Here is a 25,286-nt window from a genome sequence, read left to right as displayed (position 1 = left end):
TGGGGTACTTAGGGACCCCAGACCCTCCTGGCTTGGATGTGGAGTTCACTGAGACCCTGGGGTCCTCCTGCCCTCTCCTTCCCTTCCCTTCTACATGGACTGCTGGCTCTTTCACAGCTGGGCCCCCAGACAGGAGCCAGCAGTGGCCAGGATGGGGCCCCAGAGGGGAGGCAGCAGGGGCCAGGACCTGGTTGAGTGTACATGTTGCACTGTATAAGGACCCAGGTTCGAGCTCCTAGTCCCTATCCGCAGAGGGGAAAGCTTCACAAGTGGCAAAGCGGTGCTGCACCGGTCTCTCTGTCTCCATCTCCTCTCTTCATTTCCCTGTGTTCTAGCCAAAATAGAATAAAACAATTAAAATAAATAAAATAAGGGAGAAATAAAAAAAGAAATAGAGGAAGAGGGGTCCAGTGGGGTGCACCCACTAGAGCGCATGTTACCAAGTGCAAGGACTCAGGTTCAAGCCCCTGTCCTCACCTGCAGAGGGGGTGCAGTGGGCACAGCTGCTACCATGTCCTGTCAGCAGCTTCCACGGCCACCTGGGCCCAGGGACAGCAACAGTTGTCACCTCTGCCAGGTGCAGCCTGGGGGACTCCAAGAGGGAGGGCTCCTCTGGAGGTTCACTCACTCATTCACTCACTCATTCACTCACTCATTCACTCACTCATTCACTCACTCATTTACTCATTCATTCACTCACTCATTCATAAATTCATTCATTGTCTCCTCTGGAGGTTCACTCACTTACTCATTCATTCACTCACTCATTCATAAATTCATTCACTCATTCAGTCACTCATTCATTTACTCACTCAGTCACTTATTAATTCACTCACTCATTCAGTCACTCACTCATTCACTCACACACTCATTCATCACTCATTGACTCATTCAGTCACTCACTTATTCAGTCACTCACTTATTCACTCACACACTCATTCATCACTCACTGATTCATTCACTCACTCATTCACTCACTTACTCATTCTCATTCATTTTTCATTCATTTGTAGTTGCTTATTTACACATTCATTTGTTCTGTCACCGGAGCACTAATGAACTCATTCATTTATTTACATTCATTCAGTTCCATGTCATTCATGTCTCTGCACTCACTCATGTGCCATTTATTCACTCACTGGGCTAGGAGATGGAACAGGGGTCTGCAGACTCTTGCCTGAGGCTCTGAGGCCCCAGGTTCTATCCCCAGCACCACCCTCAGCCAAAGCTGAGCAGGGCTCTGGGCTCTGTCTCAGTCTGACAGTCTCTATTTGCTCACTTAAAAAGCTGTTAGAAAGTGTGAGCACTGAGTGGGGAGGCAGCCCAAGGTGACGTCAGGGCTGAGCAACTCGGGGAAGCCTGGAGAGACTAGGGGAGGCTGTCCATCAGTTGGTCCCTGCCCCCTCGACCTGTCCCCCACTGTCCCTTGGCCTGTCCCCCAGCTGGCCACTATCGCCCTGACCTGTTCCCTCAGCTAGTGACTGTCCCTTGCCCTGTCCCTCAGCTGGTCACTGCCCCCAGTTGGTCACTGTCCTCTGGCCTGTCCCCCAACTGGTGACTGTCCCCTGGCCTGTGCCCCAGCTGGTCGCTGCCCCCCCAGAGGGCCTGTCCACCGCAGCTGGGGCGGCAGGTATTGCTGGGGAGCAGCCGCAAGCTGGGGGGGTCCCCGCGTGCGTCCCGCCTCCTGCCCCGCCCCCCGGGAAGCGCGGGGCGGCGGAGCGAGCAGGGGGCGCCTTCCCCGCCTCAGCCCCCACCCTCAGGCCCCCTCGCCCCCTGCACCCTTCCCCCTCTCCTCCCCTCCCCCGCCCCGGGGGGGGGCGCTGCCCGGGGGCCGAGGGATGCGGGGCTGGCGGCGGGGCCTCACGCTGTGCCTGCAGCGGCCGCCGGATGAAGGTAGGGGGGAGGAGGAGGTGTAGGGGGCGAGAGGGGCGGGGTGCAGAGATCCGAGGGTGCGGGAGTGTTGGGGGCCGGGCGAGAGGCGCAGGTTTAGCATTGCGGGGGGTGGCTGCAGACCTGCGGTCATGCGGGGGTGCAGGCGCGGGTGCAGGGGGTGCCGCGGGCTGGGGTGCGTGGGGTGCGGAGGGGGGACGGGATTTTGGGGCGGGCGCTGAAGGGCTGGGGGTGGCCTCCTTGAGGGGCTTCACTGAGCATGGTGCTGGGCATGGGGACCAGGGTGTAGGGGTGAGGATGGCGGGGGGGGGGCGGGGCTGGGGGGTTCCCCGCGGAAGCTGAGGGCCGAAGCTCCTTGCAGGCCACCGAGACCCCCTCATCTGGGAGCGGGCGGGGTGAGCAGGGCTGGCGGCGGCGGGGGTCCCCGGGTTCAGGCTGGGATCCTGCAGGGGATGGGGGCTGCAGCCGGGAACCCCCAGGGCGCCCTCCTCCCCACCTGCGCGTCCCCTTCCGGGAGCAGCTATATCTTCCCCTCCCCCAGTTTGGGGGTGCCCATGTAGAGGTTCACGCTGCCCCCACCCCAGCCGAGTTCCTGAAATTGGGGGGGGGGCAGCGGCTGTGCCCTGCTTAGTGAGGCCCATTAAGGAGGCCACCCCATCAGCGATGGTGTCACTCACTTTCTGGACAAGGACAAGAGGACGACAATGTCTGAGCCCAAGGTCACTCAGCAGGGCTGGTCTTCGTCCCCTCAGGACTGTGCCCTGTGAGGTCTTGGGGTCTCCCCAGCACCCCAGCAGGCCTGTCCAGTGGTCAGTGTCCAGCCTGCCTCCCCATAGGGGCTCCATCTGGACTGTCCTGCTCCCCTGCCTGCCTTTCTCAACCAGAGAAGCCAGGGGGGCCCAGCTGCCCCCAAGTGGGGGTTTGACCCCTGCCAGAGGGCGGGTGGGGGGGGCGGCTGTGCTCTGTGCCCATGTTAGGGGTCCTGTGAGCTGTGCCTGTTTGTCTAAGAGGCTCTCAATCCAGGGTGACATTTGAGGCAGTCGGTGGGCGCCTGTGCTGCCACCTCCCTGTCCCAGGGGGACCCAGCTCTCTGCCCTGCACCCTGAGGACGTGAGGACGGGCCTCTGGAATCCCAGCACCATAGGTGGCACTGTGAGGGAAATGGTCCTGTGGGCTGGGTCCCCCTGAGAGGCTGGGGGTGTGAGCCATAGGGGCAGCTGGGTGGGGGACTGGACACCTCAGGGGGACAGCCAGGGTGGGAAGGGCGGGACAGTTCAGGGGGGCAGTGGGGTGGGGAGGAAGGGCTGGGGGGCAGTCTTAGTAAGGGATGGGCCACCTCAGGGGGACAGCAGGGAGGACAGGCCACCTCAGGAATCTTCTTCAGGAGAAGCTGTGGCCAGCAGGAAGGAGCTGGGGTGACAGAGCTCTGGCCACCTGCCCACCCCAGACTCCTGGGCCCCACCCCCAGCCACTGCCCACACCCCTTCGGGGCCACACAGGTAGGTGCTTGGGACAGAGCCAGTCTCTGGCCTTTCCCTCCATGGCATTTGGTCAACGGTGCCTGGGTGGCCAGTGTGGTTCTCGCCTAGGGCCAGGGGCACCAACCTTGTTCAGTGATGCACCTTGGTCACTGTGCAGCATCCAGGGCTGGACATGGGCCAAGTCCCTGTAGGGCTGCGGTGGTGCAGACACTGAGGTGGGACTTCAGCTTCATGCCACCAGTGTGGCTTTGTCGGCAGCCACCCGACCCTCCCATTCAGCACCCGCTGCCTGGGGACGAGGACTTGGGGCAGAGCCTCTGGGGCAGCTGCTCTGTGTGCTCCCTCAAGCCTCCTGACTCCTCCTTCCTCCCTGCCCCTGGACTGTGGGGACACACCAGGACAGCTTGCCGTGGTCACCACATCTCTTCTTAGAGAGCCGGGGACACAGGAACCAGGACTCAGTGGCATTCTGTTCATTCAGCACATGTTTGTGGGGAAACAGTCCCAAGACAGAGACCCTCATGGTTTATAGCACACCAGTGGTGAACTAGGACAGCACAGAGCCCAGAAGAGGGCCGGGGACAGGGACAGGGGACAGGACTAGGCCAGGGACAGGGATGAGGACAGGGGCCAGGGATAAGGACAGGACAGGGACAGGGGACAGGGCCAGGCTGGGGACAAGGACAAGGGACAGAGCCTGGTAGGGTCCAGGGGCAGGCCAGGGACAAGGGCCAGGGACAAGGTACAGAGGTAGGCTGGGGCCAGGGCCAGGCAGATCAAGGCTGGGGATAGGGGACAGGGGGATAGAGCCAGGCAGGAGACAGAGCAAGGCTGGGGATGGGGGAGAGGGGCCAGAACCAAGCAGGGGACCACTCAGGACAGGCCTTTGTGACAGGGACTCCCCAGCCAGGGGCAGCAGGAGGAGGGCAGACAATACCCAGAGGTTGTATGGTCTGCAAGGGTACGTGGGTGGGGAAGGTGGCACCATCTGCCAGGGAAGGGAAGGGTGGCAGAGAGGCTGCGGAGCTCCATACTGAGGGGGCTCAATTGTGGGGGGCCAGGAGTAAGCAAATGCAGCTGTGGGGGAGGTGTCCCTGTGACCCCGGAGAACCAGTGTGTCTGCTGGTTGCCCAGGAGACAGCAGAGCCGCTGGCTGGTGTTCAACTGGGTGCTTATCCCTGGGCAGCCAGCAGGGGTCATGCTCGGTCCTTGTGGGTGCTCAGTGCCAGGGGAGGGTGGATGTCCTGGCCGGACATGTGTGTAAGTGTATGTGTCCATGTGTTTCTGTGTGTGTGTGTGTGTCCATGTGTCCATGTGAGTGTGTGTCTCTCTGTGTGTGCGTGTCTGTCTGTGTGTCTCTCTGTGTCTGTGTGTTTCTGTGTCTCTCTGTGTGTATCCACGTCTCCGTGTGTGTCCATGTGTCTGTGTGTGTGTCCATGTGTCTGTGTGTGTGTCTGTGTGAGTGTGATTCCTTGCTGGCACAGGAGTGTGTCAGGGTTGCTGGCAGACTTGGGGCTCCCCCAGGAGGGCTATCTTCTGCGTCTGGGCTGTGAAGAGGATTGGGCTGGGAGTTGGGGCTGGGGCAGAGGAAGGCTGTGCAGGTGGCGGCTGTGGCATCCCTCTAGTCCTGTCACTGCAGGGCCCCAAGATCCCCCCAGGACCCCCGCGCACACACACACACACACACACACACACTTCTGAGGCAGGTGATGGCACCTAGGCTCAGGTGAGGCTCGCAGCTGTGGAGCTCCTGCCCTGTGGAAGCGGGGGCCAGGGGGTGGGCAGCCTCCGTCTCTCCAGCCTCATCCCCGGCTGGGCTGTGGGGCCCCCTCTGCCTCCTCCCAGCAGCCTCAACTCATCTGGTGGCTGGGTGTGGCAAGGTGTTGGCCTAGAAGTACTGAGCCCCAAGATGCTGAACCCAGGTGGAGGGGTGGGTAGGGGGGGGCTGGACCTGGGGAAGACCAGACAGTGTGGGATGGGGGGTCTTCTAGGGTGTCCCTCCCCATTTCTCCACTGGAGGTTTTGGGGTTCTCTTTCTTTCTGAATCTGTGCTTGAGTCTCTTCTCTGTGCAGGCACCTACCTGTTCTCGTTGTCTCTGCCTGGCTGTCTCTGCCTGGCTGTCTCTGGCTGTCTCTGCCCTGTATCCTTTCATGTTTGGTCTCTGCCCCAAGTCTCTGTCTCCTTCTGACTGTCTCTCCCTCAGGTGCTGAAGGCCCTGCCTTTCTCCTGTCCCCTGCCAGGACAGGGAGTGTTGGGGGGAGGGGAGCTGGGGCTTCAGCATGTGTGTGGTCCCACATGTACACGTGTGGTCACAATGCACACACATGTGCTCTGATGCGTACAAGCACATGATCCATGCGTATACATGTAACCCACATGTGCACATGTGGTCCCTTGTGTACACACGTGTGGCCCCATGTATATATTTGGTCCCACACAAACATGTACATGGTTTTACGTGGTCATCTGCGTGGCCCCATGCAAGCACATGTGTGGTCCTATATGTGCATGTTGTGTTGTCCCATGTGTACATGTGTGCAATCCTGTGTATATATGTGTGCTCACATGTGCCTTGCCTAGCTCTGCTAAGCCTGGAGGAGGCCCTGGGTCCCAGATGGTCTATCTCCCCCATCAGGGACCAGGCTTTGCAGGACCAGGGGCAGAGTCCCTGCCTGCCCCGGCCCTGGGGGGCACTTCGGTATGGGGTGAGGGTGCACTGCCTTGCATGTGCAGAGAGAGGCCCTGACCACTGGTCACTGAGCCCCCTACCCTGTGCTGGTCAGGCCATGTGTGCAAGAAGGGTTGCCCACCTCTCAGACCGTCCCCACCCTGGGGGGGCAGCCTGGGATGCCCAAGAGTGAGGCCTCCATGTCCTCTGAGAGGACAGGCAGCTGGCTGACCACTGTGACTCTGTGCCTCAGTGTCCCTTTCTGTCAGATGAGGTGACCATGGACCTCTGGGGTGGGGGTGCTGCTGGGACAGGTGAGGCCTGGGCCAGCCCACACAGGGTTCCACCCACGATGACCCAGGGGCTGGGATCTCTGAGAGAGGAGGGATGGGGCCAGGGGGGCCATGAGCCCTGCTGGCCAGGCTATGGGATGGGTGGACCTGGCAGGCCTGTGCTCTGCCCACCTTGTGTCCACTCTGTCCTCTCTGTGCCCACCTGTGTCTACCCTGTGCCCACCTGTGCCCTCTCTGAGTCTAGCTCTCTACGCTGTTCCCACTCCACCCTGACAGCTACACCATGAGCTGGGCACCAGCTCTCCCTGAGTGACAGCTGGGCACAGAGGCTGTGACTTCATGGCCAGTCTGTCCTGACCATTGCTGGAGGGTCCCTGTCCCCTGCCTGCCCAGCTTATGTACTGTGCCCCCACCTCTGATCCCCCCAAGAGTCCAGTGCTCTCCCATGGGACCTGCCCAGGACCTGGACCTCGTTGAGATGATGAGGTCACTCAGGAGGGGAGTGGACTCAGGGAAGGGTACCCCTTAGGTCAGTCAGGGGAGGGTGACCCCAGGGAGGGGCAGCCCCTGGGGCCCCCTGAGGATTCCCATGGGGAAAGTAGAGAAGCCATGGGTCCCTAACCAATGGGCCACTCTCTCCTGCTACGCATAGAACAGAGGAAAGCCAGTGTGTATCCAAGGCCCCCCACCATGTCCCTGCCCCCCACCATCCCCCATGCCCCCATGGAGTCTGCCTGCTGTCCTCACCTTGGGGACTGGGGGAGGGACGCTGGGGACCCTGGGTTGGCTGGGTCCCACTGGCTGGCCTGGCAAAGTCTGGGCAGTGCCTCGGAAGCTGACCGGCTGGCCCTGCCCATCAAGCCCTCGGCCTCGCCCAGCTGGGGTGACCAGCTAGATGCTCCAGGGAGGGGCTGGGGTGGAAGTAGGGGAACAGTCACCCCCAAGTCCCTGGCAGTGAGGCAGAGCTGGCAGGGGTGAGGCCCCCTTTTGGGGGGGCATGAGTGGCCTCAAAGCCCCTACATTCCACCCATGGGGAGGGGACAGAGCCCCGGGGGAGCCAGCCATGCAGGGGCTGCGGTCCCTTTAAGTGGGAGGGGGGCTCAGCTCCCAGGCTCAGGAGGGGGGAGCAGCACAGAGGGGCTGCCCCAGGAGGGAGCTGGCAGCTGGCAGCCTTGGACATGCTGTGTGGACTCAGCCACCCACCCCCAGGGAACACCGGTGAGTGGGGGGAGGCTGAGGGGCTCAGGAGCCTGGACACATGGGAGGGGGAGGACACTGGGCTGGCTCTGTCCCAAGCAGGCAGGTCCCCAGGGCTCCCCTAGCTGTGCTCCCCCAACCCTGAACTGTCCCAGGGTGATGGGCACATAGGGGCAGGGATGGGAAGCTCTGGACTCTGGGCAGGTGCCAAGAGGGAATGCCCAGCCCCCATGCTGTGACACCCTTGGGTGCCCGGGCTGGGACCTAGGGGGTGCTTCGTCTGTCTGTCCACCTTTTGCTCTGTCCATCTGTGTCCCTAGTGCAATTTCTCTAGAAAAGGTCGGGGAGGATAGTACTAGTGGACAGGGCCCCCAACATGGCCTGGCCAACACTGGCCCAGGTGGCCTGGCTGAGTGCCTTCACCTTCCAGGGGCAGGTGGGGGCTCAGTTGGCCCCTCAGTGACCACTGAGGTGGCTGAAGGCCATGGCTTCCCAGCTCTGACCCCCCTCCCCACTGGCTGAAGGCCCAACAGCTGAGCTGGTGATTCTGACCCCTCATGGGTCCACAGGACATCATCCACTGCACAGAGCAGGCTGTAGGGCTGGACAGGCCCTGCCTGCCACTTGCCGTCCCTGCCCCTGCCGACTGCCCACCCCTTCCTGCTCACCCTCCCTGCCCACCCTGCTTACCACCTGCTGCCCCTGCCGCCTACCACTCACCACCCGCCACCCACTGCCCCTGCCCCCTGCGCTCTGTCCCTGCCTCTTCCCTTCCTGTGGGCACCTGTGCCCTGAAAGGGGGCTGGGTTTGAGCCCAGGTGACGTTGGTAGTGACAGGTGCTATGATATCTCTTGCAGGTGCAAAGGCCTAGGTGTAGGCAGGGTGTATGGGGCTGGGTGTAGGGGGCTGGGGGCACTGGGCACAGGCTGGGGGGCACTGGGTGAGGGCTAGGGGGCACTGGGCGCAGGCTGGGGACTGGGGGCACTGAGTGCAGGCTGGGGGACACTGGGTGCAGGCTGGAGGCACTGGGCACAGGCTGGGGACTGGGGGCACTGAGTGCAGGCTGGGGACACTGGGTGAGGGCTAGGGGGCACTGGGCATAGGCTGGGGGCTAGGGGGCTGGGGGCACTGGGCACAGGCTGGGGACTGGGGGCACTGAGTGCAGGCTGGGGGGCACTGGGCACAGGCTGGGGACTGGGGGCACTGAGTGCAGGCTGGGGGGCACTGGGTGCAGTCTGGGGGACACTGGGTGCAGGCTGGGGTCACTGGGTACAGGCTGGGGACTGCTGTCACTGGGTGCAGGCTGGGGGCTCAGCCTGGGGGGCACTGGGCACAGGCTGAGGGTTGGGGGGCACTGAGCGCAGGCTGGGGAGTGGTGGGTACTGGGCCGAGGGTGCTGCCAGCCCTGACCCTCAGAATGGTGTCTCCCAGTGCCCGGCTGGGCCAGGATGAGGCCCCTCCTCCAGGCATCTAGCCCATGTGGAGTGAGGGGCATCAAGGGCTCCACTTGTCTTAGGAGAGTTGGGGCATAGCCACATCCGCTGTAAGTGGGTGCTGGGCATAGAGTCCACCAGTGCTGGCTTCACTTTCTCTATGAAGGAAAGAGAGAGAAGGAGGAGGGGGAGAGAAGGGGGGAGGAGAGTGGGAGGAGGGGAAGGTGGAGTGAGAGATAGGGAGAGAGGGAGTGAGAGAGGGAGGGGATGGGGGAAGGAGGAAGAGGAGTGAGGGGTAGAAGGGGGAGGGGAGGGACTCCCATAGCCCTTCTCCTCTGGTCACGGGAGACCCACCTGCCTGGTGCGTGGCCTGGGCCATCGTGGGTGCGAGGGTGCCCTCCACCCCCACTGGTCCCCAGAAGTGAAGGTCCTTCTGAAGGAAGGGGGGGCACTGTCCTTGGGGGAGCAGGGGGCCTTCAGTGCAGGCGGTAAAAATAGCCGCTTCCAGCTGGGAGTTGCTGGGAAAGATGTTTTTGTAAAACCTTCAACTCAGGGCGTGTAATTGCTTGTCTGGATGAAGGGTGAAGAGGGAGGGGGAGGAGGGCAGAGGGAGGAGGGGGAGGGAGGAAGGGGGAGGAGGGAGAAGGGCAGAAGGGGAGGAGAGAGAGGAAGAGGGGGAGGGAGAAAGGGGAGGAGGGGGAGGAAAGGGAGGAGGGGGAAGAAGGAGAGGAGGGGAGGAAGGAAGGGGTGGGAGGGAGAAGGGCAGAAGGGGAAAAAGAAGGGAGAAGGGGGAGGGAGAAAGGAAGGAGGGAGAAGGGCAGAAGGGGAGGAGAGAGGAAGAGGGGGAAGGAGAAAGGGGAGGAGGAAGAAGGAGGGGGAGGGAGAAAGGGGAGGAGGAAGAAGGAGGGGGAGGGAGAAAGGGGAGGAGGAAGAAGGAGGGGGAGGGAGAAAGGGGAGGAAGGGAGGGGAGGGGAGGAGGGGGAGGGGACTCAGACCAGTATTGAACCAGGACTCAGAATCACCTCAGGAACTCAGCTCAGTACTGAGACAGAGAGCCAGGACACCCCCCCCACCACAGGGTGGGATGCAGGAAGTCGGAAGTCGTGTCCAGCTGGACTCGTGTCCACAGGACTCAGGGCCCCGGGCACCATGGCGCTGCCCTTTATACAGTGACCACCTTCCCACAGTCACTCACAGCCACCAGCTGCACAGGGGACACCTTGTCTGGCTGGTCAGCAGACTCTGGGGCAGAAGGAGCAGATTCTCAGGCCACCAACCAGGCCACCTGGGTGACAGGGGGGAGGAAGCCCTGTGTGCACTGGGGAGAGGGGAAGGAAGAAGTGACCCCAACTTTTCTCTTTGGAATTGACCCCGGGCTGGCCTCGTCCCCCCTTTGACACTGTTTGGGTCACAGAGCCTCCTAGTGGCTCATGGGTTACGATTCTGTAACAGGTCACCCTGTGACCATGTTCTGACCAGCGAGCGGCCTCCATGAGGCTGGAGACAGACTTAAGCCACAGGGACTGAGCAAGATCAGCCTCAGCACCCACAACCTGCCAACATGTACAAGAGTCCTGACTCCTGAAAGCTGAACACATCCTCTAACTGTCCTGCAGGCTGCAGCCCGCCAGACCTGGGACATGGGCTCTCCCCTGGTGCCACTGGCTTGTCTGTTATCTCTGTCCCCTGACCGTGGGCAGCCACTGTGGGCTGAACTTCCCACACACCCATCTTATCCCAGACAGGAAAAATCCAAAAGGAATCACTGGGTAGTTAGGAGGTGTCCTTCTCACAGGAGGTGGAAGACAGTAGGAACTTTGCTCCAGTCAGCTGGAGCCACTTGTGTTAATCTTACAGTTTAAGAAGAAGGGGGAGGGTCTGGGTGGTAGAGCAGCGGGTTAAGTGCACATGGTACAAAACACAAGGACCGGAGTAAGGACCCTGGTTCGAGCCCCCGAACCTGCAGACCTGTTTCACCACTCATGAAGCTTCCCCTTTGTAGGTGGGGACCAGGGGCTTGAACCCTGGTCCGTGCACATGATGGTATGTGTGCTAAACCTGGTGCACCACTGCCCAGCCCCGTTATTATTATTATTATTATTACTCTTTTAGCTAAATGCAAGGGGTCATCAATAGCAGAAAGCTTTGTTATTTGACGAGTTAAGGGACTCAGTGAAGCACCCTGGGAAGTCGACAGGCCTGGGAAGCAGGTGGCTTGCACAGGGCAGGGGTGACAGAGTGCCAAGGGCCTGGAATATTCTTGGAGGCAGAGGGTGCTCAGAGCACGGCATCCAAACCTTCCTCCCCCTGGAAGAAGCCCAGCCGCACTGAGGCAAACGGATCCAGTGGGCAAAGCTGGGTAACAGGCTGCAGACGTGGGGTGGGAGGGGGGGCATCACTGGAGGGGGGGAGGACTCAGCACTGGAGGGGGAGGAGGACTCAGCACTGGAGGGGGAGGAGGACTCAGCACTGGAGGGGGCAGGAGGACTCAGCACTGGAGGGGGGGAGGACTCAGCACTGGAGGGGCAGGAGGACTCAGCACTGGAGGGGGGAGGAGGACTCAGCACTGGAGGGGGGGAGGACTCAGCACTGGAGGGGGGCAGGAGGACTCAGCACTGGAGGGGGGCAGGAGGACTCAGCACTGGAGGGGGGAGGAGGACTCAGCACTGGAGGGGGGAGGAGGACTCAGCACTGGAGGGGGGAGGAGGACTCAGCACTGGACTGGGGCAGGCTGCCTGATGGATAGAGGTCGGTGTTGGGGGCAGGGAGCCTGCAGGGGTGTGGCTGGGGGTTGTCTTGCCTTGTGAGTTGCTCCCTGCAGACACGAGACCACCCAGGGACCTAGGGCTGGTGGCAGGAAGGGTGCTGCAGGCCAGGGGAGGGGGGCTCCACAGGAGGGGTCAGCCTGAATGACCTCAAGCTCCTCTCTCCACCTCTTCCCTCTTCTTCCTTCTCCCTCTACCCCCCCCCCCCAGATGATGGGCCCTACTCCAAAGGTGGCAGGGATGCCGGGGGAACAGAGGGTGCCTTGGCCTGGCGCAGACAAAGCATCCCAGGTACTAATCTCTCTCTCTCTCCTCCTCTGCATAGGGGGGTGGGCCTCAGGGCCCCACATGGCCACATGCCCAACCCTCCATGAATTTCTATGGGTGCTGTGCATGGTGCTGAGAGAGAAGAGACCCACATCCCTGCCCACCCTCTATGGGGCTCCCTGGGTGCTGTGCATGGTGCTGAGAGAGGAGAGGCCCCATAGCACTGCCTACCCTCTATGGGGCTCCCTGGGTGCTGTGCATGGTGCTGAGAGAGGAGACACCCCACAGCCCTGCCCAACCCACTGTCCACAGAGGAATTCCGGGGAGTCACAGTGGTGGAGCTGACCAAGAAGGAAGGCAGCACGCTAGGCCTGACAATTTCTGGGGGCACTGACAAAGATGGCAAACCCCGAGTCTCCAACCTGCGACCCGGGGGGCTGGCAGCCAGGTGAGAGTTGCCAGGGGCTATGAGGGTGGGGGGTAGGCGGGTGTGGAGGCTCGGCCTCAGGTGCCAGACCCTGGCTCAGATGCCCTGAGAGTCCCTGCTCTCTCTCTGACACTGTGTGGCCTGGCAGGTGGTATCTGGCCCTGAGATACCTCAGCACCCTGAGCTGTGGGTGGGCATATGGGCCGGTCCCCATGCTCTGTCTGGCCTCCAGGAGTGACCTGCTGAATGTGGGCGACCATATCCTGTCTGTGAACGGCATCCGCCTGGCCAGGCTTCGGCACGAGGAGATTGTCTCTCTGCTAAGGAATGTGGGCGGCCGCGTGGTGCTGGAGGTGCAGTATGAGCTGCCCCCACCTGGTGGGTGCCCACCTGCCCCTCCTGCCCCTGGGGATGCCCTGCCCACCTTTTGCCCCCCGAGACACTCTCTACCCACCCCTGCTGCCCCCAGGGACACCTCCCTTTTCCCAGGGATGTGCCCCTGCCCCCTCACCTGCCCCCTGCCCCCAAGGATACCCCCTGTTCACCCCCTGCTCCCAGGGATACCCCCTGCCCTCTGAGGACACCTCATCCAATGCTCCCTACTGGCTCCCAGGGATGCCTACCCCACTGCCCACTGGGGGGGCCCTGCAAACCTCCCACTGCCTGCAGCTGCCTGGTCTCATGCTGAGGTGGGGCCACAGCTTCCAGCCCCTCCCCCATCACCTCCAAATGCCCTCAGTCACATCCACCCCCCACCCCCCTCAGGCTACTACTGCCCTCTGTGCTCTCTCTAATTAGTGAGCCTTCTGGCTGAGGGTAGCCCCCCAGACCCTGACCTCCCCCACAGGTTCCTACCTCCCCAGGCCCTGGCCCTCAGGCCCTGCCCCTACCCAGGTCCCTGTGATTAAGGGGAAAGGGGGGAGACGTTTATTCCCCTAATATTATAAAGTCTGTCACATTTTCTCAGCAAAGAATTGAAGAGAGAGCATGATTTTCAGGCACATTAAACTTTTATTAGGGAAAGAACATTCACATGTTAGGACATGAGGGGGAAAGAAGGCAGACACTTACCTGGTGATCACATGGTGATCTGGGCAGAGAGCAGAAGCTCAAAAGGTCCAGCTTTTTAAAACCCAAGCCCTGCTCCCACCCTGGTCCTGCTCCCCCAGGTCCTGCTCCTCCTCCATGCCCCCAGACTCTGCCCCCCCAGGCTCCTTCTCCCCCAGACCCTACCCCCCCCCAAGCCCCAGCCCGACCTCCCACCTGGACACAACCAGGGTCCTCACTGGTCACCGCTGTGCTGGTGTGGGCTGTGGGGACAAGGCTGCCTGATGACTGCTGAGGGATTTGGGGTGCCCCATCCCCAGCCCCAGCGCTCACCCCGGGCGTCACCCCCAAGACGGTGGATGTCTTTCTACACAAGGAGGACGGCAGCTTTGGTTTCGTGCTCAGAGGTCAGGGGGCACCATGGGATGTGCTCAGCTTCTGTGGGATGTCAGGGCAGCTGTCTGCGCATCTGTGGACCTGTCTGTCATTCATCATCCATCATCTGTCTGACCCACCTATCACCTATATCGATCATCCATCCATCATCTATCATCTGTCCCTCTATCTCTGTCATCTCTGTCTGTCTGTCATCTGTCACTTCCTAACAGGAAAGAATCTGACATCTTCCACCAGAGTGTTGGGGACGGGGAGAGTGACAGGGGCTGGGGATGGGGACAGTGATGAGGGGCTGGGGCTGGGGACAGGGGCTGGCTGACTGTGGGCTAGGACAAGCTAGGGACCTGGGACAGGGCTCTCTAACCCCACAGGAGGCGCCCAGGAGGATGGACACAAGTCTCGGCCGCTGGTGCTGACCTCGGTGCGTCCTGGTGGCCCTGCAGACAGGTGGGCCAGGGCAATAGGCTGCGGGGGTGGGGGGGGGACAGGCCGAGGAGGACAGGCCAAGGGGACAGGCTGGGAGGGACAGGCCAGGGGGACAGGCTGAGGAGAACAGGAAAAGGGGACAAGATGGGACAGGCCAGGGAGGAATCACCAGCAGGCCTAGGCTTCTCCCCAGTGAGACATCCATTCTCGGCCCCACTGGAAGGTATCCAGTGGCCCATGGTCGTGGAGAGGACCCCGCAGCAGGGCAGGAAGCTCAGAATGTCCCCGGTGTCCAGCTATTCAGAGTCCTCCCAGAATAGCTTGGCCACAGCTGGCCTGGCCCCCAGGGAGGGTGGGGCGTGTCCAGACCCAATGACCCCAGCTGACCCTCACTGGCTCCAGGCCACTGGCCACCAGAATAGAATCACTGCTGAAGGGGACAGGGCCTTGGAGGGTCCTTGAGGCCATGTGGCCCTGGCAGGCTGGGAGCCCTCACCCCCACTTTTGGGGTGGGACTGTGATGGGGGTGGGGTTCAGTCCTAGGGGGGCCACGATGGGGTGGGGGGACTGGGCTCAGCCCCAGGGGAGCTGTGATGTGATCCAGCCCTTCACACAGGTCATTCACTGTGTAGACCCTGAGGACTCTGCTCCCCCCAAGTGTCCCTCTGTCACTGCAGGGCTATTCCCCTGCCCCCCAGTTTGTTCTGTCCCCCACCCCCACAGGGAGGGCTCCCAGAAGGTGAGAGACCAGCTGCTAGGAGTGGGTGGGGTCTCCCTGTCCCCCTGTCCTGCTGTCCCCTGTTGCCCTGTTCCCTGTCCTCCCACCCCCACTGACCCACCTTCCCATAGGGAGGGCTCCCTGAAAGTGGGTGACCGGCTGCTGGGAGTAGACGGGGTCTCCCTGCTAGGGGTCAGCCATGCGGCTGCTCTCGCCACCCTGCAGCACTGCGGCCAGCAGGCCCTGCTCCACATAGAATATGACGTGGCCGTGCCAGGTGAGGGGCTGGGGGGGCAGATGGAGGGGTAGGGAAGGCTAGGTGATGACCTGAGGGTGGGGGGAATGGGGGACAGGTGGGAGGATAGGGAGGGCCAGGTGATGGTCTGGGCGTGGGAGGGGGGAAATGAGGGGCTGTGAGTGGGAGGATGGGGGCCAGGTGAGGGCCCTGGGGGCAGGTGGAGGGCTGAAGGGACCAGGAGAGGGCTCGGGACAGGTGGGGGGATAGGGAGCAGGTGAGGAGGGCCATGGTTCAGGTGAGGGGGGACCAAGTGGAAAGGTCAGGTGAGGGGCAGCAGCCTGATCCACTTGTTGGGACACTGGGGAGGCGGGAGGTATGGTGGCTGTTTTATTTGACAGGACAGAGAGAAATGGGCAGGGAGACAGAGAGAAAGAGACCCGGCAGCTCTGTTCCACCGCTAGGGAAGCTCCCCCCTGCAGGTGTGAATGGGTGTGTGGGGGATTCAAACCGGGTCCCTGTCATCCTGACTGGTGCTCAGCCAGGTGCTCCGCCTGGCCCGGGGGGGCTGGCTTTGTCACCTATTTTTCTGAGCCCCTGGGGGGAGGTGTGGATGCCCTTTTCTATTAATTCAGTTCATTTACTGTCATGAGTGGGAGGCTGGGCAGGTGGGGCTCTGAGGGCTGCAGGGCTGCAAGGCCTGCTTTCTGTTGCTGAGCCGACCCCCTGCAAGCCCCCCTGTGTGTGAAGGTTCGTGTTTAACTCACTCAGCTGAGACCTGGGAACCAGCCTCCACCTTCCCCGGGTTGGCGGTGGGGTGGCTGTGCAGGCTGGAAGCTGAGGTTCCCCCCCAGACGTGGCGGCAGGTGCCCCAGGGCCCCTACTAGTGGAGCTGCCAAGGCCCCCAGGCTCAGCACTGGGCATCTCGCTGGCCCCGGGCTCCAACCTCGGCAGGCCGGGTGTGGCCGTGGAGCACATCAGGGCAGCCAGCCTGGCGGACAGGTGAGCAGCTGTAGGGGGGAGGCTGGGCGGGCAGCCGGGACACGCCTGACCCCCATGTCCGCAGGAGCGGGACATTGCACCCTGGGGACATCATCCTCTCCATCGATGGCACCAGCACCGAGCACTGCTCCCCCCTTGAGGCCATGCGGCTGCTGGCACGCTCAGGTCCGAGTGTGAGACTGGAAGTGCTGCCTGCGCCACGGAGGGCCCCCGGAAGAGGTGGGTGCCCCTGGGAGAAGTGGGTGTCCCAGAAGTGGTGCCATCCCGGCCTAGGACCAGAGCCACTGTAACTGCACCTCAGAAGGGTGCATCCAGGGTCGGGGAGAGGGGGGCAGAGGAATAAAGGTCCCCAACCCCTGCAGGGTGCATCCAGAGTCTGGGGGGGACCCCAGCCTATCAGGATAAGGGCCCCATCCCTGGGGTCTTGTGGTCCCAATATGGAGGTGGGTGTCCCGAGGGGGCTGAGGGGCTCACGGGGTGCTCTCCTCTCCCCAGCCTTGGCTTCGACTCCCTTTCCCTCGCCTACGCTGAACCATGCCTTTCCCTGCACCACCCCTGGCACCTTGACCCGGAGACCCCAGCCCATGAGCCCCCGGACCACCATGGGGCACAGTAGAGCCCGAAAACAGGAGCACAGGAGTTCGTGTGAGCTCTGAACCCCAAATAGTGTGCTGCCTAAGGGCCTGGAACCAGGCCTGCCAAAGAGCAGGGGGCATTTGGGGACAAGCCCTGGGTTGGGGTGGGGGACACATACCAGAGTGGCAGCCACATTGTATGACATGGCGTGGGCAGCGGCGGGATCTCCCTCTTCCACCCTCCCTCCCAGAAGACAATCTGAGAGTCAGAATGGCCCCCAGGCTCCAGGTGGCTCTGGCAGGGAGGCTAAGCTGGGTGGTGGCTGGGCCGCCCCTGAGTGACCCGACCCCACAGTATCCCTGGCATCCAGCGTGCTGGGCCTGGGCGGCCAGGTGGTGCACACAGAGACCACGGAGGTCCTGCTTCGTGGAGACCCGCTCACCGGCTTCGGTCTCCAGCTGCAAGGTGGCGTCTTCGCCACCGAGACCTTGTCCTCGCCCGCCCTGGTGGGCTCCATTGAGCCGGACAGCCCGGCTGAGAGGTGAGTGCCCCGCCCACCGGACAAAGCCACGCCCACCAGGGAAATCCCTGATCCGGCTCACTGGGCAAGGCCAAGCCTGCCAAGGAATTCCTGACCCCGCCCATTAGGCAAGGCCCTGCCCCACCAACACAGGCCCCGCCCACCGGGGGGGAAAGTCTCCGACTCCACCCACTGGGTAAGGCCCCGCCCACCAGTGGATGCCACAGCTTTACCCAGTAGGGGACCCGGGTTCAGCTTCATCCACTAGGGGGTCCCTGATGCCCGCCCCGCCCCCCCAGTGCATCCTGCCCCTTCCCCGCCCCGCCCCGCCCCCAGCGCAGCCTCCTCCCTGCCGACCCGGGCAGGTGCGGGCTGCTGCAGGTGGGGGACCGCGTGCTGGCGGTCAACGGGGTCCCCACGGAGGACGGGAGCCTGGAGGAGGCACGCCAGCTCCTGCGCGACGCCGCGCTGGCCCAGCAGGTGGCGCTGCAGATCGAGTTCGACGTGGCGGGTGAGGGGGACCCCCGGGTAGGGACAGACCGCTCCTCTGCAGTAGGGGACCCCCCCCTACGCCTACCTCAGTTTCCCCAAAGGTTGGGAAAGGCCTCTGGGCAGGTGTTCGGTCACTCTAGGGCTGAGCTGGGCGGGTGAGGCTGGAGCCCACCCCCAAAACCCCACCACCCCTCCCTCCGCCCCCTGTTGGTGGGTGCTGGGCTCGTCCCCCCTCGCCCTGCCTCAGCTCCCTCTCCCACCAGGTGGGGAAAGCAAGCGGATGCTTGGGAGGTGGCCCCAGCTGAGCAGAGGGCTGCGGCTCCTCCCTGGCTCACAGTCCATCTGTCTATCGGGACAGAGTCCGTGGTCCCGAGCAGCGGCACCTTCCTGGTGAAGCTGCCCCATCGGAGCGGCGTGGAGCTGGGCATCACCATCAGCCGTGAGTTCCGGGCGGGGACCCTGATGGGGACGCTGGAGGCCGGCATCGGTGCCCCTGCTGCACCTGGGGTGACAGGCCCGGTCAGGCTGCTGACGGGAGGTCAGCGGGGAGCCTAGGCGCCCCGCCCTGAGGTGCGGACCCCAGTCGGGACTCAGGGCTCCCCCGCCCCCAGCAGCCAACAGGAAGCGAGGGGAGCCCCTGATTATCTCGGACATCAAGAGGGGCAGCGTGGCCCACAGGTACCTTCTAGGGCAGGGGTGCGGCTTGGGTGGACAGAGGGTGCGGGCAGGGGGGTGGTGCATAAGGAGGTGGGCAGGTGCACGGAGGGAAAGGCGGGAGCGCTAATGAGGGGTGGGCCGGAGCAGAGCCAGGCTCACCCCCCGCAGGACAGGCACCCTAGAGCCAGGGGACAAGCTGCTGGCGATCGACAGCACGCGGCTGGACGGCTGCCCCCTGGACGAGGCCCTGCAGATCCTGCAGCAGAGCCAGGACCTGGTGACGCTCAAGATCCGGAAGGATGAGGACAACTCAGGTGAGAGCCAAGTCCCCGCCCAGGCCACGCTCATCTCGGGTTCACAGCCCCGCCCCGCCGCCCCGCAAGGCCCCGCCCCACATCTGTCCAGACCCCGCCCTCTTCACGGGCAGGGGGACCCTGGCGTTGACCTTGATGGCTGTTTGCAGACGAGCAGGAGGCCACGGGGGCCATCAGCTACACGGTGGAGCTAAAGCGACACGGGGGACCCCTGGGCATCACCATCTCCGGCACCGAGGAGCCCTTCGACCCCATCGTCATCTCAGGCCTCACCAAACGTGGCCTGGCGGAGAGGTAGTGGGGCTGGGGGAGCTAGGTGCTGGGGGCTGGGAGGCAGGGGACTCTCTGGGCCTGAGCTGGGCTCTGCCTCACAAAAATCACATGTTGACCTTTCACTTACCGCTGATGCTCTGGGGACACTGGGGCCTGGGTGACACAGTCTGGTGACATCAGTTTAGGTGGCATGCGGCCCGCTGTGAGCCTCCTGCCCCCTCCAGCCAATGGGACAGCCACCTGCCTTGTCTTAGTGAACTCCTGTGGGGATGCTGTGTCCCTGCACCACAGGGTCTCCTGGGGGGCTGCGGGGGCCTGTCCCTTGCCATCCTTCCCCCCCATGTCCCCTGAGCTGGCAGCTTGGAGGAGGGGTCCCATATGAGTGGGAGGGAGAGCTGCAGGGAGGTGACCATGTCCCCTGTGTGGGTGGGTGGGGCTGGGGAAGGGGCCAGGACTGCCAGATGGCCAGGAGCAGGGGCAGGCTGGCAGGGTCTGTGAAACTGGTCCCTGTGCACCCCCTGCTGGCATTTTGGCAGACTGCAGCAGCCACAGATCTGGCCAGGCCTCTGGCGTCCACTCAGGATAGCGCCCATGGGTGCTGGGGTGCTTCCCCCCCACTGTGGGGACAGGACCAGAGAGAGTGACCTCTTGGTCCCTCAGATCAGCCACATCTACCTCCTGGGCAGATGGCACCTCAGAAATGCCCCCCTGACCAGGCAGGCCTGAGTGCCTGGGGGCTGCACTGCCTTAAAAAAAAAAAAAAAGAAACTAAAAAAAAAAAAAATCCCCACCATTTAAATCTGTTTCCTGTCAGAGGAAAGGAGCAAGTCCTGAGCTCCTCAGAGTTTGCCCCCCAAATCCGTCCGTGAGTCTGTCCCCTCTGCTGGACACTGCACTGCCTGGATCCTTGCATCATCCCGGGGTTGTCCAATACATGAGTGCTGGCTGGGCAGGACTGTTCCCCAGCCTCCTTGCCTCCCTATGAGGCCAGCGGGGGGCTTAGCAACTATACTCATTCTCTGGGGAAACTGAGGCTCAGGGAGGGAGAGAGAGAGACAGAAAAGGGAGGGAGAGAGGGGAAAAGGGAGGGAGAGAGAGAGGGAGAGGAAGGGAAAGGGGAGAGGGAGAGGGAGGAGGGAAAGAGGGGGAGGGAGGGAGAGAGGGAGAAGGAGGGAGAAGAAGAGAGTCCTGTATGTGATTCCACTCCCTTCATCTACCCTTTAACGGTAGTTTGCTTTTTGAGACAGGTTCTCCCACTTGTGTTATAGGTACGAAATGCAAGCAAATTAGGGAATTGACCCAAATGAGAGGGGCCTTGGGCAGCTCCAGCGTGTGGGGTGAGCCGCTTCTCACCTGGACACCTGCTCCCTGGTCAGGCCAGGGTCAGGCGTGGGGTTGGGATCAGGCTCAAGGTCAGGCTCAGGGTCAGGGTCAGGGTCAGGCTCCAGCTTGGGCTCAGGCTCAGGGTTGGGGTCAGGCTTGGGGCTGGGGTCAGGCTTGGGGTTGGGGTCAGGCTTGGGGTTGGGGTCAGGTTTGGGGTCAGGCTTGGGGTTGGGGTCAGGTTTGGGGTCAGGCTTGGGGCTGGGGTCAGGCTCTGTGTGGGGTTCAACTCTGGCTTGGCAGCCACACTGGCCTTGCCCTCCCTCACAGCTGTGAGTTGCCAGGTTTCAGGGTCCTGATCCCCAAAGGCAGACCTTCCTGGGCTTCAGCTCCACTCCTTGTCCCCCCCCAGGACTGGTGCCATCCACGTGGGGGACCGCATCATGGCCATCAACGGGGTCAGCCTCAAGGGCCAGCCGCTGAGCCAGGCCATCCGACTCCTGCAGGCAGCGGGGGACACCGTCACACTGCGGATCAGGAAGCAGGTGGACGGTGAGCCGAGGACAGGCCTGGGGGCACTGCACCCTCAGCCTGGGGCCCCCATGGTTGGGGACTCACAGGAGGGATGCAGAGTCACAGCTCAGTACACTCAGGAGGGACATGGGGTCACAACTCAGGACACTCAGGAGGGACATGGGATCATGTGTGGGAATAATTAGGGACTTGGGGTCACAGCTCAGGACACTCAGGAAGGATGGGGGTCACACAAGTGGACAGGGCTGCCCTCTCATTTGAGGTCAAAGCCTGGTGGCAGTGACCCCTTGTCCTCCAGGCCCATTCATGCCCCTCAGGCCGGGCAGCCTGAGCGAGTCCAGCGATGTGGACGAAGATCCCCCAGAGGCCCTCAGGGGTGGCCCAGCTGCCCACCCTTTGCCCACCTTGCCCTGTGTGGACAGCACCCTGGACTCCTGGGAGCGCTCTGTTGCGGAAGGAGGCCGTCGGGGGCCAGGTGAGCAGCCCATGCATGGCATTGAGCCCTGCAGCCTGCATGTGGGGTGGAGGTCAGAGCCCATGCCTGGCTCCTGCACCCCAGACCATGGGGCACTGATCTCCCAAGATTCAGCTTAGACTGGAGGAGCCATGGAGTTATGTCCCCCGTGACTGTTGCCCTCTGGCGCAGCCTCCCCCCGCAGGGTGCTCAGACCACCAGCCAAGGGAATGCGGAGCCCCCGCTCAGGGGCGTAGTGGATGGGATCTGCATGGCCAGGAATGTGTGGACGGGAGTCGGGGAGCCAACCTCCTCACAGCTCTGTCCCTTGAGCTGACTCATGGAGGCCAGAAGGTGGTGGGCAGAGGCTGGATGAGGCAGCAGCAGGGGCAGTCCCGGCTTGATCTGGGGGTCACCCCCTACCCCCCACCCCAGGCACTCACACGCCCCAGCCCACACCTCAGGGCCTGGGCACCTGCGAGTGGACGCCCAGCCGGCCACGAAGAAGCCCCCCGCCCCTCACCGCCCCTGTGGGTGACCCCTGCCTTAAGGACAGGGATGACTGGGCACCTTCCGACAGGTCAGTGTGTGCGTGGGGGGGGCACAGGCTGGAGACCTGAACCCTGCCCTGTGGCCCCACCCCCTGCACCCCTGCCCTCTGCCCTCCTGCCCCCAGATGTCTTATGCCCCCTGTCCACCTACACCCCTGCCTCCCTGCTTCCTGCCCTCCTGAGCACCCCATCCCCACCCCCTGCCCTCTGTTCTCCACCCTCCTGCCCCCGTCCAACAAGCTCTCTGCCCCCTGCCCACTGACGGCCTTTGCCCCCAGCCCTGCCCGCGAGGAGGCCTTCTGGCGCGCGCTGGGGGAGGCCCTGGAGGACCTGCAGACATGCGGTCAGTCGGAGTTGCTGCAGGAACTCGAGGTATGGCCACTGCATGGCAACCACAGGCTCCCAGGTCTGCCCCAGCTTGTGGGACCTTCCTGCACCAGGGCTGCCACATGTGTGCTGACTGCATGGACACGTGTGCAAGCATGGCTGCTTCCTGTGGGTGAGCACACACGTGTGCATGGGTGTCTGCATGTGCCTTGTGTGTCTGCATTGCATGTGTGCACATGTGCCTGTGTGTGTCTTTTTGTCTGCATGTGCTTTATGTGCCTGTGTGTCTGTGTATCCATGTGTGTCTGTGTGTCTGTGTCTGCATGAACTTATGTGTCTCCACGTGCATATGTGCATCGTGTGCCTGTGTGTTCCTGGGTGGAAGCATGTGTGTGCAGACCAGCACCCAGTGTGTCTGTAGCACATCTGTGTATGGCCTGGAGACAGCAGGGGACGGTGAGGCATGAGGTGAGGCCCAATGGAGGAGAAGCTGGGGTCAGCTGTGGGTGAGTCAGTGGCCTGGAGGACCCACCTCCCTCTGCTCTAGGGGCCCCTCCTGCATGGTCAGCTGTTTTCCCGCCTGCCACAGCCCCGCTTTCCCTGATGGGCATTGTTGGATGCCCCTGGAATCCTAGAGGAGCTCCCTGGGGTCCTCTGCCAGGATCCCTGGGCCTTGTGCTGCTCTGTGCCCCCATTCTGGGCAGGGCCCTGGGGTGCAGCAGGCAGGGTGAGTGGCCACAGGGTGCTGAACCCTGAGCCAAAAGGGGTGTGGGCTTGCTGGCTGAAGGCACGGGTCTGAGTGTTGGCTGAGTGTCCCTCTGTCAGGCGGCTGAGGGCATCCTGTGTCCTTGCAGATGTCCATCTCGGCCGGTGGCCTGCAGAGTGTGGGACCCCGGCCCCGGAGCTGGAGCCAGGATGCGCGAGCCTCCCCCGAGGCCCCCCCCTTGGAGATGCACAAGGTGGGTGGGGGACTGGGGGACTGAGGATAGGGGAAGCTGGGGCTTGGGGGCTGAGGGAGTGGGGATCTGAGGGTGCTGGGCCGAGGAGGAAGGAGGGGAGGGAGGAGGGGAGGAGGAGGGAGGGCTGGGGGATGGACCCCTAGGCCGAGGGGGCCAGGCCTGGGGAGTCAGGCTGTAAAGTCCAGAAGGCCAACCTGGCAGCTGTAGGGACCACCCCCCACCTTGGGGCCAGCTGTGGCCTGGGTGGGCAGAGGGTCAGTGGAGGACTGGGTGGGGTGAAGTCAGGTGTGGAGGCCAGGTGGGAGGGGCTGGCCCCCTGAGAGTCTCTGGACTGGTCACCCAGGATGCCCCCCTCCCCCAGCTGACCCTGCGCAGGGATCCCTGGCGGGAGGACTTTGGCTTCAGCGTGTCCGACGGCATCCAGCAGGCTGGCGTGTTTGTGCACAGCGTGCGGCCCTGGGGCCCCGCCCAGCGTGGGGGGCTGCGGCCACTGGACAGGGTGCTGCAGGTGAGGGGGAGGGTGCTGTTGGTGCTGAGGGTGCCGTCAGGGGTGCTGAGGGTGCTGAAAGGGAGTAATGCCTGTGTGAGGCCCTGTGTCTGTACCTAGGCTTGGCACCTGAGGGTAGAGGTTGTAGGGGTACTAGGTGAGGGGACCACATGCCTGGGGACTTTTTTGGGGTAACCTGCCTGGGGATCGCCTCCTGTGGCCCCCACCCAGGCGCTCGGGTCCTGTCTGCAGGTGAACCAGGTGCGCACACGGGGCTTGGACTGCCGCCTGGCAGTGCCCCTGCTGGCTGGGGCGGGGGATGTCCTGGAGCTGGTCGTCAGCCGGAGCCCGCTGGCCCCAAGTGTCCCCCATGCTCCTGGCAGCCCCCGGATGCTCTGAGCCTGGTATGGGGCACCCCAGGACACGGCTGGCCGCTTCTGTCTGTCAATCCATCAGTCCTGCTGTCCCTGTCTCCCTATTCTGTGTGTTGGAGTGGCAGGCAGCAGGGTCTTTGTAGTGGGGGGCTAGGCCTCTCTGCTGTTAGTCTCCAGGAGATCCCTGGCACCCTGGAAAGGCTATGGGGAGCCCGTGAGAGTGGGTATGGGACACCCAGCAGTCAGTGCCTCTAGGAAGCAGGGTGGGGCTGTGTGCGGAGCCTCTGGGGGACGGAGACCCCGAAGATGCTGTGGAGGTGGCGGCCCTCACTGGAGGAGAGAAGCCAGAGACAGAGAGAAAGGCCAGGGAGAACAGGAGGGAGGGTAGCCATGCTGCTTGGGGGCCCTGGCAGGAAGTCCTCCTGCCTGGTCTAGAGTACCAGCACCTGTCCTTCCACTCTCCCGCAGGCCAGGGACCTAGGAATAGCGGCGGGCAGTGTGGTCCAGCTGGGTCTGTCTTGGCCAGATCCTGTGGATGGCCCCCAGGGGAGAGGGCCCCACTCCATCTTTCACCCCTAGTTCCTCAGCCCTCCTCCCCCAGTGCTGGGGAGTGGGGTGGAGTCTGGGGTGCTAGTCTGCCCTCTGGAGCATTCCCACTGATACCCCCCCTCCCACACCTGCTCCCTGTACCTTGCTCTCTGGAGGACCTCTACCCCTGGGGAAGAGCCCCAGTGTTCTGGTCTGGGGGTCAGGAGGGAGGGTCCATCTGTCTATGCATTCCAGGTGCCGCCCCCACCCCCCCCCAGAGCTGTATTTTTTTTTCGATTGAGCAGAGCAGATTCTCTGTAAAGTATTTTTCTAGGTGGGTTTCTTAAAGCTCTGGTGTCACGCCTGTCCCCCAGGGTGACGGGGGGGGGGGGGGGGGGGGAGAGACGGACTTTTTAAAATAAAACTCTGTAAACACTCAGTGAGTTGCCTCCGTGTGTCCCCAACAGAAGTAGCTACAGTTAGCTGGGCGCAGGGACACTCTTCTCTGTGATGGTGTGTAGCCAGGATAGACACGCACACCAGCTCATTGTCCCCACCCTATGTCCCTGTGTCCCCAGCCCTGATATCCCCAGTCCCAGACAGCACGAATGGGAGGGAAGTGGGTGGCCCTGTGGTCAGCATTGGCAGAAATGCCATCCCCACCAAGGAAGCC

The 25,286-nt window shown here is 62.8% G+C and overlaps 1 protein-coding gene across 6 annotated transcripts; it reads left to right on the top strand.

Annotated features, from left to right (window-relative positions):
• Nucleotides 1–1,690: 1,690 nt before the first annotated feature.
• On the top strand, nt 1,691–25,052 carry GRIP2 (glutamate receptor interacting protein 2). 6 transcript variants are annotated; one of them, XM_060180628.1, is made up of 23 exons: nt 1,700–1,893; nt 11,940–12,020; nt 12,309–12,444; nt 12,656–12,801; nt 13,791–13,877; nt 14,238–14,313; nt 15,142–15,287; nt 16,100–16,247; nt 16,312–16,466; nt 16,743–16,892; nt 17,178–17,364; nt 17,709–17,854; nt 18,194–18,274; nt 18,450–18,513; nt 18,661–18,806; nt 18,956–19,100; nt 20,812–20,951; nt 21,232–21,408; nt 21,823–21,967; nt 22,217–22,310; nt 23,120–23,224; nt 23,586–23,732; nt 23,964–25,052. In XM_060180628.1, the coding sequence occupies exons 1-23, from the start codon at nt 1,839–1,841 to the stop codon at nt 24,108–24,110; spliced, it is 2,904 nt and encodes a 967-aa protein (XP_060036611.1). In that variant the 5' UTR covers nt 1,700–1,838; the 3' UTR covers nt 24,111–25,052. The 6 variants fall into 6 exon arrangements, with proteins under 6 accessions (XP_060036614.1, XP_060036611.1, XP_060036610.1 ...); XM_060180627.1 differs by having other exon boundaries at nt 18,447–18,513; XM_016185554.2 differs by lacking the exon at nt 1,700–1,893 and adding an exon at nt 7,251–7,551 and having other exon boundaries at nt 18,447–18,513.
• The last annotated feature ends 234 nt before the right edge of the window (nt 25,053–25,286 follow it).

This window comes from Erinaceus europaeus, chromosome 21, assembly GCF_950295315.1.
Source record: "Erinaceus europaeus chromosome 21, mEriEur2.1, whole genome shotgun sequence".
Taxonomy (NCBI): domain Eukaryota; kingdom Metazoa; phylum Chordata; class Mammalia; order Eulipotyphla; family Erinaceidae; genus Erinaceus; species Erinaceus europaeus.
This window is presented reverse-complemented; position numbering and strand designations above follow the sequence as displayed.